Below are 16,750 nucleotides of genomic sequence, written 5' to 3'. Positions count from 1 at the left end.
TTTTTCTTTGTGTAGGTGGTATTGTGTTTAAAGTTGCAGGAACTTACAAGCTATTATGAGCATTGCAATAGCTTTCTGGTGGATCACTGAAGCTAACTGAGCCCTTAAGTCACTACCAGGTCCTCGCAAGCTCTCTGCTCGACCTCACTTTCAGAGGTATGTAGCTCAACTCTGAAATGTTTGCTTTAACATTTTAAATAAATTCCCTAAGGTTTTAGGGATCAATTATTCAGATTAAGCATTTAATTTTTATTTCAAATTTTAGGGTTCATAAAGTTTTCTCTCAAATTCATGATTTAGGGTGTGTTTTAATTTTTGTCACTGGCATGGTTGAACTTGTGATCAAATTCTAAGAATTTTAGTGTTTTACTTTTCTAAATATGATTAATTTTGAGAAAAATAAAAATCACCATTGATGATGATGTTGTTCTTCTTCAACGAAGAAGATGAAGTCTCGGTGGAGGGAATTTTGAATTTCTGAAATTTGTTTTTTTTAAGTTGATTGGTGTATGTTCACTTACGACTTCATCGTAATAGCTCACTTGGTAACAATGCTTGTACTTAGCGCATGCCCATGGTCTCGGGTTCGAATCCCCCTTGCCCCAGACCTTTTGTTCCTTTTATTTTTTTTCATATTTTCCATGTGGTTTCTGTAACACCCCAATTCTACCTGATAACTATACGGAAAATCAGAGTATAAAATTCAAGAAAAACATACAATTGAGATGTCACATTTCGTCATTCAAATCATTTACGGCATTCACGCCTTCACGTAGATACATAGCACATAAAACACAAACGGACAATTAAAATTAATCCTCAAAAATCACTTTATAAAAATATTTATTTTATCTCGCAGCGGAATTCACAAAAGCTTCACAATTTTCAAATTAATCATAACACCTTCGCAATATAGCTTCAAGCTACAATTCAAGGATAAAACATCACTAAAATTAAACAAGTAACAAATAATTAAGACACGCGTTTATCCCCCCGAGTGATACGTATCAGAGCGACCACTGACTCGACTCACATCGTCTAAATCTTCATCAAAGCTATCACCTGCACGTTACCACTATAAAGGTAACGACGAAACAAAAGAAAGGGGTGAGATATCAAACCATATAAACAGGATGATGATAAACAGTATATTTAGGTTCGAGTCATAATAATCATCATTTTGTGGTATAATTATTACCGTCTAATTTACTTCACCGTTTTAAATTAAAACAACATGCATCACAATATCTCACATATTTCATATTCATAATACACAACGATTCATATAAGTTCACATAAACTAACAATCACACAAATGTAATGCGACTCTAACACATGCACATGCATGTGGTACCCAGGGCTTCAGTCCCCATCGCCAATTGTCAATAAATAGAGGCAACAAAACAAGCATAAGCCTTCGTCGCTGTTTGCCAATCCAGGCCGTCGCTAAAACATGCAAATCATGAGACACTGATGAAATGCAACAAATCATAAACATCACAAAAAAAACGTCGTGAAGCATACGCCTATATCACAAATGTTACCGATCATTAGGGTAACTCAATGTCGCTTTATTTCCTACATTTCACAGTAGTCACAAAATATTCACATCGCAACGTCACGTCATATCACAACACAAATCGACAAGAACATTACATCAACAATAAATCAACACGGTTAATTCCCACAAACATCATAATACTTCGCAAAACTCACAAAACAAGTCACGTCGTAACATCACAGAAAACACTACCAACACAACAGTTACGAATTATTCCCGGAACACTCCTGCCATCAATTCTACTCTGCTAAATACTGCAATTCTAAAGTACTTAAAAATACTCTATTGACAACTCTTACATATAAGGGTAACTCTTATGAACTCAATTGACTAATGGTCTGACTCAAGTAATAATAAAACAACTCTAAAGGGTCAAATATCTTCAATTTTAATTATAGGGCTTATCAGATTTAACTCTAAACAACTTGAAAGAAACTCTGACAACCCTATTGACAACTCTAACAAGATTTAAAATAAATTAAGTTGGCCAAATAACCCCAATATTATATCTAACTCAAAACTCCTAAAATTATATTATACTAATAATATTAAAATTATGGCTTAAATGCACCCTTGGTCCCTGTAAGTTAGCGAGTTTTTGATTTTCGTCCCTGTAAGTTTTTTTTGTTGGTATGATTCCCTATATCTTACTTTTTGCTTGCGGTTTAGTCCCTAAAGCCAAAATCCGCAGGAAAATCTGCAGGTTTTCCTAGGAATTTTCCTGCGGATTTTGATTTTAGGGACTAAAACAAACGCGGAAGTGAAATATAGGGACTCAGACCTAGAAAAAAAACTTACAGGGACGAAAATCAAAAACTCGCTAACTTACAGGGACCAAAGGTGAATTTAAGCCTAAAATTATTAATATAATTCTTATTGTTAACTATTACTGATGGACTACTATATAATTGTTAACATGCTATCTGATACATAGGCGACACAATATGTGCTTTCATATTGTTAAGTTTTGTTTGGTTTTTATAAAATAAAGGAAGCAATACAGTAATGATTTTATATATATATATATATATATATATATATATATATATATATATATATATATATATATATATATATATTGATGCTACAGTAATAATATATATATGCCACTTTTTTTATTCTTAATTCATCCTCCAATTTCACCAACTGGGGCGTCCACCCTTAAAGGTCTGGCCCCCGTCCCACTAATCACCTCACCTAAGGGATGCCTGCCCCTCTATTTAGGGCCCCTGTTGTAACAGCCCGTTTATTTTTATTTTTTATTTTATTTTATGGTACTTATATTATTATATTATTTTATACTAATTGATGTGTTAATTAATTAATTAATCAATATGCGATATAATTATTAATTTAATTAATTAAACTCGAGTACATTTGTGTTTAATAGAGTTAATTAAGTTATTAGAGAGTTAGATTAATTGGGCCTATTTATTGGAGTTATAAGCAATTAGGAGGTGTTATTCATTTTAAAGCCCAATATAATAAATAAAGATAGTAAGAGAGGAAATGAGGAGGAGAGCATCATTTTCATTTTCTGGTTTAAAGAATAGAGGTGGAGGAGATGAACAAGAAGAGGAAAGCTAGGGTTTTGGAGGAGAAATCAAGAGGTAAGGGGGAGAACCCTAAATCATTGTGGGTTAGTATATGGGGATGATGGGTAGAGTTGTTAATATGATTTGGCTTTGTTATTAAGAACCTGGAAATCTTCATGTTAGTTTACTATTATGCTGTATGTAGTGAAATCTGGAAAATTGGTATAAAAAAAATGAAATGAAGTTAACTATGCTATTCATGCTGCACATAGCCCCTTTGACGGTGGCATATATTATGAGAGAAATGGGTGTCGTGCGACAACCATTGTAGGCCTTATGTCTCGTTCATTACGTGTACCCACTTGTTCCTTTGTATTCCCCTTATCCATTACTTGGCCACTGTTAGTTACTATTAAACCAAATGATATTGTGAATCACCAATTTATTTTATTAATAAAAATGGCTAACGCCATTGGTCCAAGAGAAAACTGAGGGCATGCTTTAGCAATAAGTATGGTTACTGTTAACCGCTAGTGGCCAAGTGAGCATGTGAATACCAACACTTTTGTTGAATGGAAAAACCGCTACTTTAACTTACTTTATCTATAGAAGTGACTACTGCTACAGCTATCTGTGCAAGTATGAACATGAGGCTCTAATATACTTGGTGATAGAAGTGCCACCTATTTCTATTTATTGGCCAATTAAAGAAAAACGTGAACACCACTTGTTATTGAATGAACATGCCACCGTGATGTACTTTTGGCAAGTGAAAGTGTGGAGTACCAATACATCTTAGTGATAGAAATGCTATTGTACATAGTTTGTCAATTAAAAAGAAAACGTGAATACCATCACACACAATGATGGAAAACGTGATATATATATATATATATATATATATATATTAATAAATGGATATGTTTTCTTGATTTTTCCAAGGTTGACACTTCTATGAGTAGTTAGATGGTATACTCATGATGGCTTCTTAGTTTATTATGAAAAGAGTAAATCCTATATAATTGATAAATTATGAGTTAGCATGTGATAATATTAATTACTAGTGTTAATTGAAATGGTGGATTGAAAATTGTGTGTTGACTATTATATGTGAATAATGCTTATGTGATGAGAATGTTGTGTACAATATTGTGGATAAATCATAGAGTGGATTATTGTGATATGCTAAATATTAAGATGGTAGAGATGATCTTAATTGCATATGTTTGTTAACATTGTACATACATTCATGTCATGGTGTGCCTTGAAACAAAGGTGGTTTGCTTCGAAACAAAAGCGAGGCTTAGATTCTAGAATGAATCGGATTACCATATGTTTACGGTTGGTGGGCTTTGGTCTTGTCCGGATCGGAAGCGTGGCTTGGATTCTAGATATTGAATCGGAAAGCGGTGAAACATTGGGTTCACATTGCAGTACCACATGCATAGCGTCACATATCTTGCATTGAGTCACATTAGAGTTATGTGATAGTTGATTATGTGCATTGATAAGTGTTGTGACATGTGTATGAGATTGATAATTGAAATAAGCGATGTTTGAGTATATGTTTGGTTAAATACGCGACTATGTAATCATTGTAGTTGTGTGTATAATTGAGAATGTAATATTGGTATTGGATTGTTATTCCCTTGTACTTATTGCTTACTTGTTAACATGTGAAATATATATCGTTTTATGATTATTTATATAACTATGTTTAATGTGATCAACTTCTAGAATTATTAATTTAACCATTGTATTCCGTTATACTTCTTCATAATGATTCGTATTCTCACCCTTCTGTTTTAATGTTGCCCTCGTTTGGCAACATGCAGGTCTTGGAGTTTAGTAGCTCGTGCGGGACTTAGCCGGAGGTTCTTCCTTGGTTATTGGAGACTAGGTAGTGAGTCAATGCTCTGGTCATGTAACACTGGGTAGACTAGGTGTATTGAACTCATGTTATATTTGCTCATGTATTATGCTATGACTTGTGAACTTATTTGTTGGTTACTTGTCATTTAAAAGGCTTATAAGCCAAACCTTTTAATTATGTCTTATGTTGAATTGGGACTATTAGTCGATGTATTGATCATGGTATGGGACATGAATCATTATGAATCACATGAGTACCATACTTTCTGCTGTGAATACATATCCAGGTTAAATTGTGATTTTATATTAAGTGTTATTAAGATGACCAGGTGTATTGTGTTGTATAGATAAATGCTGTCAGTTTTTTTAAAAGGCTTTTAGTTTTTAAAAACATCAATGTAACGCCCTTTTGAATTATATGCATGCGAATTCTCTAATTATATGTTAAATGTTTTGGGGTATTAAAAAGGGGTGTTACATTAGTGGTATCAGAGCATGGTCGACCAGTTGGTCAATAGTCGTTAATGTTTTCTTATGTTGTTGTATTTGATTTGTGTATCTGACACGATCGATACTGTTTGTCTGGTTATTTAGTTGTTTAGGACGATGGTTGCAGGCAGGAATGATGATGCCATTGCTTAGGCATTGGTGATGTTGGCTGGTGCTATTGGTCAGATCCCTCAAGCGAATGCTGGTAACCAGAACGGAGATGATGATGAGTACCGTGCTTTAGGGAGATTCCAGAGGAACAATCCTCCTATCTTTGAGGGTGAACATGAACCTGATAAAGCTCAAGCTTGGCTGAAGGCGATTGAGAAGATCTTCAGAGTTATGAACTGTACTGATGCTCAGAAAGTGCAGTTTGGTACTCATATGCTGGAAAAGGAAGCTGAAGATTGGTGGAACAACACTCTTCAGAGGTTTGAAGAAAATGGAATTGAGGTTACTTGGGATCTTTTCCGTGATGTCTTCTTGGAGAACTATTTCCCAGAAGATTGTCGTGGGAAGAAAGAGGTGGAGTTCCTTGAGTTGAAGCAAGGAAATGGTACTGTTGCTGTTTATGCTGCTAAATTTCAGGAGCTTATCAAGTATTGTCCCCACTATAATACTGCTAATGCTGAGAGATCTAAACGTTTGAAGTTTGTGAATAGCTTGAGACATAATATCAAGAAGGCTATTGGTTACCAACAGATTACCCGTTTTACTGAATTGGTTAACAAAAGTCGGATTTATGATGAGGATAGTAGAGAGAGTGCTTCCCTCTACAAGAGTTTAAAAGGAAAGAATCAGGATCGTGGGAAACCGTATGATGACAAGAGGAAACAAGCTGGTTTTGGAAAGAAGCCAAGTTGGGGAGGATCTTCTACTCCACTTAAGTGCTTCAAATATGGTGTTGAGGGTCATAAAGCTGTTGAGTGCAAGAAAGAGGTTAATACTTGTTTCAAGTGTGGCAAGTATGGTCACATAGCCACTAATTGTAGAGGTGGTTCGAATGTGACTTGTTTCAACTGTGGAGAGAAAGGCCACGTTAGTACAAAATGTGACAAACCAAAGAAGGAGCGAGCAAAAGGAAAAGTGTTCGCATTGTCTAGTGCGGAAGCCACTACTGATGAGAGGCTAATTCAAGGTACGTGCTTTATCAATGGTACACCTTTGATTGCTATTATTGATACCGGTGCGACATATTCTTTCATTTCCTTGGATTGCGCTAGGAGATTGAACCTTGTATTATCTGATATGCGTAGAAGTATGGTTATTGATACACCTGCTATGGGTTCTGTTTCTACTTCTTATGTATGTCTGAATTGTCTATTGAGTATCTTTGGTAGAGATTTTGGGATCGATTTAGTTTGTCTTCCTTTAGAACAACTTGATGTGATTTTGGGTATGAATTGGTTGGAATTTAATCGTGTGTATATCAACTGTTTTGATAAAACGGTCATCTTTCCCGAGAATTGTATTAAAGAAGATTTGTTCTTGTCCGCTAAGCAAGTCGACGAATCGGTTCAAGATGGAGCTGAATTGTTTATGTTGTTAGCAACCTTAGATGTGCGCGAGAAGAGAACCATTGGGGAATTTCCTATAGTTTGTGAATTTGCGAAGGTATTTCCTGATGATATAATTGATTTACCACCGGAATGAGAAGTTGAGTTTTCAATTGATTTAGTTCCTAGAACTAGTCCTGTATCGATGACCCCATATAGGATGTCTGCTTCTGAGCTGAAAGAGTTGAAGATTCAACTTGAAGAGTTGCTTGAGAAGATATTTATTCGTCCTAGTGTGTCGCTGTGGGGTGCACCTGTTTTATTGGTCAAGAAGAAAGAAGGTTCGATGAGATTATGTGTTGATTATAGACAATTGAACAAAGTGACGATTAAGAACCGATATCCACTTCCGAGAATCGATGACTTGATGGATCAGTTGGTTGGAGCATGTGTGTTTAGCAAGATTGATTTGAGATCTGGGTATCATCAGATTCGTGTTAGAACTGAGGATATTCAGAAAACTGCTTTTCGAACGAGGTATGGTCATTACGAATACTCTGTGATGCCGTTTGGTGTGACTAATGCACCTGGTGTGTTTATGGAGTATATGAATAGGATCTTTCATGATTATCTGGATAAGTTTGTTGTGGTATTCATTGATGACATCTTGATTTACTCTAAGAGTGAGGAAGAGCAAGCTGAGCACTTGAGAGTTGTTTTGTCCGTGTTGAAAGAGAAGAAGTTGTTTGCTAAGCTCTCTAAATGTGAGTTTTGGTTAAGTGAAGTAAGTTTTCTTGGGCATGTGATTTCAAGTGGTGGTATTTCTATTGATCCTTCGAAGATTGAGGCTGTATCTCAATGGGAAGCTCCTAAGTCTGTTGCTGAGATTAGAAGTTTTCTTGGTTTGGCTGGTTATTACAGGAAGTTCATTGAGGGATTTTCTAAGTTATCGTTACCGTTTACGCAGTTGACTAGAAAGGGTCAAGCCTTTATTTGGACTTCGCAATGTGAAGAGAATTTTCAAGAGCTTAAGAGAAGATTGGCTTCTGCTCCTATTTTAATTTTACTGGATCCGTTAGAACCTTTCGTTGTGTACTGTGATGCTTCTTTGTTGGGATTGGGAAGTGTTCTAATGCAAAAAGGACAAGTTGTAGCTTATGCTTCAAGGCAACTCAAAGTTCATGAGAGGAATTATCCTACACATGATTTGGAGTTGGCAGCGGTGGTGTTTGTGTTAAAGCTTTGGAGACATTATTTGTTTGGATCAAGGTTTGATGTGTTTAGTGATCACAAGAGCCTGAAGTACTTGTTCGATCAGAAAGAGTTGAATATGAGACAAAGAAGATGGTTGGAGTTCTTGAAAGACTATGATTTTGGTTTAAACTACCATCCTGGTAAAGCGAATGTTGTAGCCGATGCATTGAGTAGGAAGTCATTACACATGTCTATGTTGATGGTTCGAGAGTTTGAATTGTTGGAACAATTTAGAGACTTGAGTTTGTTATGTGAAGAGACTTCTAGTGGTGTGAGACTTGGTATGTTGAAGCTTACTAGTAGTATTTTGGACGAGATTCGAGAGGGACAGAAATCTGATTTGGGATTGGTTGATTGATTCACACTGATTAATCAAGGAAAAGGTGGTGACTTTCGGATTGATGAGAATGATATAATGAAGTGTCGTGATCGAGTTTGTGTTCCAGATGTTGCGGACTTGAGAAAGAGGATTCTTGAGGAAGGACATAGAAGTGGTTTGAGTATTCATCCTGGCGCTACTAAAATGTACCAAGATTTGAGGAAAATGTTTTGGTGGCAAGGTATGAAGAAGGACATAGCGGAATTTGTGTATTCTTGTTTGACTTGTCAAAAGTCAAAGATTGAACATCAAAAACCGTCTGGTTTGATGCAACCGTTATCTATTCCCTAGTGGAAGTGGGATAGTATCTCCATGGATTTTGTCTCTGGTGCGAGAACATCGAGTAATTGCGAAGCGATTTGGGTTATTGTGGATCGGTTGACAAAATGTGCTCATTTTATTCTGATGAGGATGGATTATTCGATGGAGAGGCTTGCTAAGTTATACATTGAGAAGATTGTGTGCTTGCATGGTATCCCGTCGAGTATTGTTTCTGATAGAGATCCGAGGTTTACTTTGAGATTTTGGGAAGGTTTGTAAAGTGCATTGGGTACGAAGTTGCGTTTGAGTTCAGTGTATCATCTGCAAACTTATGGTCAAACGGAGAGGACTATTCAGTCACTAGAAGATCTTTTAAGGTCTTGTGTTTTGGAACAAGGAGGAAATTGGGATAGTTTCTTGCCTTTGATCGAGTTTACTTATAACAACAGTTTCCATTCAAGTATTGGAATGGCACCTTTTGAGGCTCTTTATGGTAGGAGGTGTAGAACTCCTTTGTGTTGGTATGAGTCGGGAGAGAGTGCTGTGGTTGGACCCGAATTGATTCAAGAGACTACGGATAAGATTAAGATGATTCAGGAGAAGATGAAGGCTTCTCAAAGTCGTCAAAAGAGTTATCATGATAAGAGGAGGAAGGCTCTTGAGTTTGAGAAGGATGAACACGTGTTTCTTCGTGTTACGCCAATAACGGGTGTGGGTAGAGCGTTGAAGTCGTGTAAGTTGACACCATGTTTTATTGGCCCTTACCAAATTTCGGAAAGGGTGGGTGAAGTTGCTTATTGGATTGCGTTGCCACCGTCTCTTTCTAATCTCCATGATGTGTTCCATGTGTCTCAATTGAGGAGATATATTGCGGATCCATCGCATGTTGTTCAGTTGGATGATGTTCAAGTAAGAGATAATTTGACGGTTGATACAACACCTATGCGAATTGAAGATCGTGAAGTGAAGAAGCTTCGTGGTAAGGAGATCGCATTGGTGAAAGTGATATGGGGCAGAGTCGCCGATGGCAACATCACTTGGGAACTCGAGGATAAGATGAAGGAATCGTATCCGGAGTTATTCGGTTGAGGTAATTTTTGAGGCCGAAAATCTTTTAAGTTGGGGAGAGTTGTAACAGCCCGTTTTTTTTTTAATTTTTTAATTTTATTTTATGGTACTTATATTATTATATTATTTTATACTAATTGATGTGTTAATTAATTAATTAATCGATATGCGATATAATTATTAATTTAATTAATTAAACTCAAGTACATTTGTGTTTAATAGAGTTAATTAAGTTATTAGAGAGTTAGATTAATTGGGCCTATTTATTGGAGTTATAAGCAATTAGGAGGTGTTATTCATTTTAAAGCCCAATATAATAAATAAAGATAGTAAGAGAGGAAATGAGGAGGAGAGCATCATTTTCATTTTCTGGTTTAAAGAATAGAGGTGGAGAGGAACAAGAAGAGGAAAACTAGGGTTTTGGAGGAGAAATCAAGAGGTAAGGGGGAGAATCCCAAATCATTGTGGGTTAGTATATGGGGATGATGGGTAGAGTTGTTAATATGATTTGGCTTTGTTATTTAGAACCTGGAAATCTTCATGTTAGTTTACTATTGTGCTGTATGTAGTGAAATCTGGAAAATTGGTATAAAAAAATGAAATGAAGTTAACTATGCTATTCATGCTGCACATAGCCCCTTTGACGGTGGCATATATTATGAGACAAATGGGTGCCGTGCGACAACCATTGAAGGCCTTATGTCTCGTTCATTACGTGTACCCACTTGTTCCTTTGTATTCCCCTTATCCATTACTTGGCCACTGTTAGTTACAATTAAACCAAATGATATTGTGAATCACCAATTTATTTTATTAATAAAAAGGGCTAATGCCATTGGTCCAAGAGAAAACGTGAGGGCATGCTTTAGAAATAAGTATGGCTACTGTTAACCGCTAGTGGCCAAGTGAGCATGTGAATACCAACACTTTTGTTGAATGGAAAAACCGCTACTTTAACTTACTTTATCTATAGAAGGGACTACTGCTACAGTTATCTGTGCAAGTATGAACATGAGGCTCTAATATACTTGGTGATAGAAGTGCCACCTATTGCTATTTATTGGCCAATTAAAGAAAAACGTGAACACCACTTGCTATTGAATGAACATGCCACTGTGATGTACTTTTGGCAAATGAAATTGTGGAGTACCAATACATCTTAGTGATAGAAAAGCTACTGTACATTGTTTGTCAATTAAAAAGAAAACATGAATACCATCACACACAATGATGGAAAACGTGATATATATATATATATATATATATATATATATTAATAAATGGATATGTTTTCTTGATTTTTCCAAGGTTGACACTTCTATGAGTAGTTAGATGGTATACTCATAATGGCTTCTTAGTTTATTATGAAAAGAGTAAATCCTATATAATTGATAAATTATGAGTTAGCATGTGATAAAATTAATTACTAGTGTTAATTGAAATGGTGGATTGAAAATTGTGTGTTGACTATTATATGTGAATAAATCTTATGTGATGAGAATGTTGTGTACAATATTGTGGATAATTCATAGAGTGGATTATTGTGATATGCTAAATATTAAGATGGTAGAGATGATCTTAATTGCATATGTTTGTTAACATTGTACATACATTCATGTCATGGTGTGCCTTGAAACAAAGGTGGTTTGCTTTGAAACAAAAGCGAGGCTTAGATTCTAGAGTGAATCGGAAGCAGTAAACTATATGTTTACGGTTGGTGGGCTTTGGTCTTGTCCGGATCGGAAGCGTGGCTTGGATTCTAGATATTGAATCGGAAAGCGGTGAAACATTGGGTTCACATTGCGGTTCCACATGCATAGCGTCACATATCTTGCATTGAGTCACATTAGAGTTATGTGATAGTTGATTATGTGCATTGATAAGTGTTGTGACATGTGTATGAGATTGATAATTGAAATAAGCGATGTTTGAGTATATGTTTGGTTAAATACACGACTATGTAATCATTATCATTGTGTGTATAATTGAGAATGTAATATTGGTATTGGATTGTTATTCCCTTGTACTTGTTGCTAACTTGTTAACATGTGAAATATATATCGTTTATGATTATTTATATAACTATGTTTAATGTGATCAACTTCTAGAATTATTAATTTAACCATTGTATTCCGTTATACTTCTTCATAATGATTCGTATTCTCACCCTTCTGTTTTAATGTTGCCCTCGTTTGGCGACATGCAGGTCTTGGAGTTTAGTAGCTCGTGCGGGACTTAGCCGGAGGTTCTTCCTTGGTTATTGGATACAAGGTAGTGAGTCGATGCTCTGGTCATGTAACACTGGGTAGACTAGGTGTATTGAACTCATGTTATATTAGCTCATGTATTATGCTATGACTTGTGAACTTATTTGTTGGTTACTTGTCATTTGAAAGGCTTATAAGCCAAACCTTTTAATTATGTCTTATGTTGAATTGGGACTATTAGTCGATGTATTGATCATGGTATGGGACATGAATCATTATGAATCACATGAGTACCATACTTTCCGCTGTGAATGCATATCCAGGTTAAATTGTGATTTTATATTAAGTGTTATTAAAATGACCAGGTGTATTGTGTTGTATAGATAAATGCTGTCAATTTTTTTTAAAGGCTTTTAGTTTTTAAAAACATCAATGTAACGCCCTTTTGAATTATATGCATGCGAATTCTCTGATTATATGTTAAATGTTTTGGGGTATTAAAAAGGGGTGTTACACCTGTCCTTTAACTGTTTTCTTTTTCACTCTTCATTCTGGTCTCAGTTTTTCCTCCTAGAAACATTTTCTATTTTCAGTAGGTTCATCCTCACTACATCATCAATTCAGTCTCAACACCAAAATATTCATCGATCACAATTCAATTTATTCTAAATCACAGACATCACTGAATCAAATAATAATTACACAGCAACATATTTTTTCTTTGCATAATCTTCCAGAATAGAATCACAACGACATCACACATATCCAAAAAAATCAACCGACAACACAAAGATAATTATAATTCCCTAAACCCCACATACAATTCATCATATCCATGTTTATAAAGCAAGAACCCCACCCTTACCTTGTATTCGGAGTTCGCTCTACAATTCCAGTCGAATCCAAGTTTTCCGACTTCGCGTAATCCTTCTGTTTTTCTCTTCACGGTAAACTTCACGCATATCTTTTCTTCTCCAAATTTCCTCTTCTCTCTGTCGTTCTTTTATTTTTCCTCCAATATTAGGTTACTGGTTTCTAAAAACCTAGGTAGTATTACCTCAAGCCTCACAAATTCCAATTTGAGCCAAATAATAAAATTACATGTGCACACAGTACTCAGCCCATTTAATTAATTAATAAACTCCCTATTAACTTAATACTTCATATTTTTCGGCCCAATCTTATTTACTCGAAAAATTCCCAAAACTTCAAATATTATTCCAATAATATTTCTAATACTGTAAATATTAAAATTCTTGATTAACTATCGATCCGCTATCCCGAACTAATACCGAATAAATAGTCCCAAAATACAAAAACTTCACTAAACATCACAAACGTCTAAATTAAGCAAATAATAATTTTTTCGGGCGTTACAGTTTCATTATGTATTGAATTGAAGGCATCCTATTGACACTAAGCGCATGTTGGCCTAGTGGTGTAGTTTTTGGTAGTAGCTCAAGGGCGTGGGTTCAAACCCCATAGAGCACAAATCCTTTATTTTTTATCACTTGTTTTATCCCTTTTCATAAAACTTCAAAAAATCTTTAAAAATAGGAAATTTAATCTTTTTAACTCCTTTTTTTGTGTGATGTATTTATTTTGTGTATTTTCATACCATGTTAAAAAATCCCAAAAAATATTTAATATCTTATCATTTAAAATTGGTGAATTCTTATTTACCCAACTCAAAAAGTTGGGTAAGGTTACCTCCTATGTAAAATGCTTTGAAAACAACAAAAAATTATAATATTTAATAAATAATTAAATGTGTTAAGATTAGATGGCATCATGTGATTGATGGAAGGTACACTACCCAACTTTTTGTGATGGTTAGTGAAGTTGTCCCCTTTAAAATTTAAATCAAAAACATGTCTTTAATATTGAAAAATCAACTAAAAAATCATTTAGTATTGATTATTTCTTTAAAGAACCTTGTGTATGTCTTTGTAAATATTATTTTAAGGTTAGAAAAGAATGCCTTTGACATCTTCATGTACCCTTAGACCATTTTTCTTAAAGAAATTGGTATTTAACAATTAAAATTAATTAGGTTTAGGTGTTTATGATTAAACCCTAATTTGAAACCCTAATTCAAAAACCCTAGGTTTAAAACCCTAACCCAAAAAGAAAGAGAAACATGTTGATATTTGTTAAAGCCTAATCCTTTTTCAAAATGTTTTGTTAAGTATTGGTAAAGCTTAACACCCAAATTGATTTTGGTCACTTTAGTCCTTTTATTTTCCTTTTAAGAGGAACTACAAAAGCTCTGACTTCCCTATTGTTAAAGGGGTATGTAGGCCTAAGATGCGATGTCTTATCTAGCTCACTTTTAAAAAACTTCTTTTCCCATCCCCACCCTCTATTTTAAACAAGTTCACATATGTTTTCAAATGCATGTACAAACAAAAGCATTAACATTTTCAAAGAGGTTCCCATGGAGTACCATGGATATGAGGGGTGCTTAAAACTTTCCCCTTGTATAACAAACCCCCTTACCTAAATCTCCAGTAAGTTTATTAGTTTTGATTTTAAAAACTTCTGTGGGTTTTATTCGCTCTTTCTCCCATTCCTTTTGGAAACAATAAAGCGCGGTGGCGACTCTGTTTAAAACAAAATGAGCTAAGTCTTTCCAATGGCTTTAGTCTCACCAATTTCACCTCTACAGAAAAGTAGACTCTGTCGGGGATACTGATCAAATTATTGGTGTATCTTTGGAAGGGTTGACCCTATCTTTGTTTTTGTTATTATCTTTGTTTTTGTACTTAACCTTTCATTTTTGTCTTTTACTTTCCTATGTGAATATTTGTTACTTTTAATGGGTTGTATTAGGAAAGGCTTGTTCCCCTTATGGTGAGACAAATCATAACCCGAATTTATAGTGTAAACTTATTATAGGAGACTGGTATAGTCATTTTGATCTCGAGGGAGTAGTCCCAAAGAAGTCAATTTGAGATCCATCACTCAGTGGAGGCCTCTTTGGAAGTAACATTGTTGACCATGTAGTTGGGAATACATTGTTGTATTCAACTAGGCTGTAGAAGCTGGGGACCTAGAAACCCTTAAACAATCTTGGCCATTAAGATGTAGTGTGGAAACTATGTCTGGTTCATTTTCAAAATAATTAGTACACGAGGCTACGCTCAGATGAGGTTCTCTTGGATTTTGTTCAAATGAGTTTGTTGATACAGAGTTTACCATCTCCATGTTGGGCTGCTTGAGTCTGGGAAACAATAGAACCTTGATCTACAGGTACAGAATAACCATAGTACACACCTTTGGGATGGGTATACCTTTGACTCCATGCTCGTGACTGTAGCAACCTGCCCTAAAAATCAAATTTAGAGTCGCCACCTTTACACAATTACAGAGGTTCAGGATAAGATACTATATTCAGGTCGAGGGAAGGTGTTAGGCACCCTAAACCCTTTCCTAAGGTTTGCATTATAAGGTCAAGGTTTATAGCAAAAAAATAAAGAAAGGTAACAGACAATTAATAGGGTTAAAGGCTAATTCTTTACCTGATTAGAGTTTGGAGGAGGGGGGCTCGCCTTGTTGCCAAGTGCCTACGTACCTCCTTATGGAGGATCATAGTCTACGTAGTTCGGGGAAGGGTTGTACGCCTTTAGAATTCGAATTTGATTTGATATGGTTTTGGAGGCTTTTTGAGTGGCCTATCGTAGTTGTGATAATTTGTAGTTTGAAAAGGTTTAGGAAATATTTTAAGGTTTGGGCGTACAACCCTGATTTTTTATTTCTTACCATTAACCGCAATGATCGATAGATTCGATCACCATAGTTAAAAGATTAGTAGTTGTATCGTTACCAATTTTAATTGATGGATTCAATTATCACTAATAACGAATAAAAGTATTTTTTAGGAATTTAATAATTTAATTTGTATCACTATCTCTCGTAATCGATTGATTCGATTAAAAATAATAATGAATAAAAATGAGGAAAAGGGAATAGGCTAATCATCGCAACCAATAAAAATGGTTGAAACCCTTTAGCCAAATAAAACTGTTTATTTTAATTAAATAAGTATTTTAAATAAAATCGATTATTGCCCATTGCGATTAATTGATTTAATCGGGACGAACAGTAAATTGGAATTTTAATATTTATAACATATATTAATTTATTTATAAAAATAATTTATTATTATAAAAATAAATATTTAAAAAGGAATTCAAATAAAATATATAAATTAATTAAAATAAATTTAGTTTATTAGGGTTTTGATTTAGTGTGGCAGTTTTGATAGCTCATGGCATAGGGATATGTAACACCCCTCTAATAACCCGCGACAATTAAATAATTATTAATCAGAGTAAACATGTAGAGAGGCATCACAATTCATAAAATGAAGAAAACATACGTCGGTACATATCATGCATTCACTGAAACAACTGAAATTATAACTCATTAAATAAAATCATGTTTTACACAGCGGAATCAAAAACATAGAGTCAACATTCATCATTAATGTATCCGACTCAACCAACAAAACCAATTAGAGTTATAATCAACTCAAAACAAACGTGTTCCCAGTGTTACATCTACCAGAGCATGACACCGACACTATAACTAGAAACCGACTTATGAGCTAATCCTCACCAAGTCGC

The 16,750-nt window shown here is 34.9% G+C and overlaps 1 protein-coding gene across 1 annotated transcript; it reads left to right on the top strand.

Moving 5' to 3' along the window:
* The first annotated feature begins 5,619 nt into the window (after positions 1–5,619).
* LOC131613610 (uncharacterized) lies at positions 5,620–8,565 on the top strand. Its single transcript, XM_058885264.1, has 2 exons — positions 5,620–6,595; positions 8,465–8,565. The coding sequence occupies exons 1-2, from the start codon at positions 5,620–5,622 to the stop codon at positions 8,563–8,565; spliced, it is 1,077 nt and encodes a 358-aa protein (XP_058741247.1).
* The last annotated feature ends 8,185 nt before the right edge of the window (positions 8,566–16,750 follow it).

This window comes from Vicia villosa, linkage group LG6 (assembly GCF_029867415.1).
Source record: "Vicia villosa cultivar HV-30 ecotype Madison, WI linkage group LG6, Vvil1.0, whole genome shotgun sequence".
In the NCBI taxonomy this organism is placed as follows: Eukaryota; Viridiplantae; Streptophyta; class Magnoliopsida; order Fabales; family Fabaceae; genus Vicia; species Vicia villosa.
This window is presented reverse-complemented; position numbering and strand designations above follow the sequence as displayed.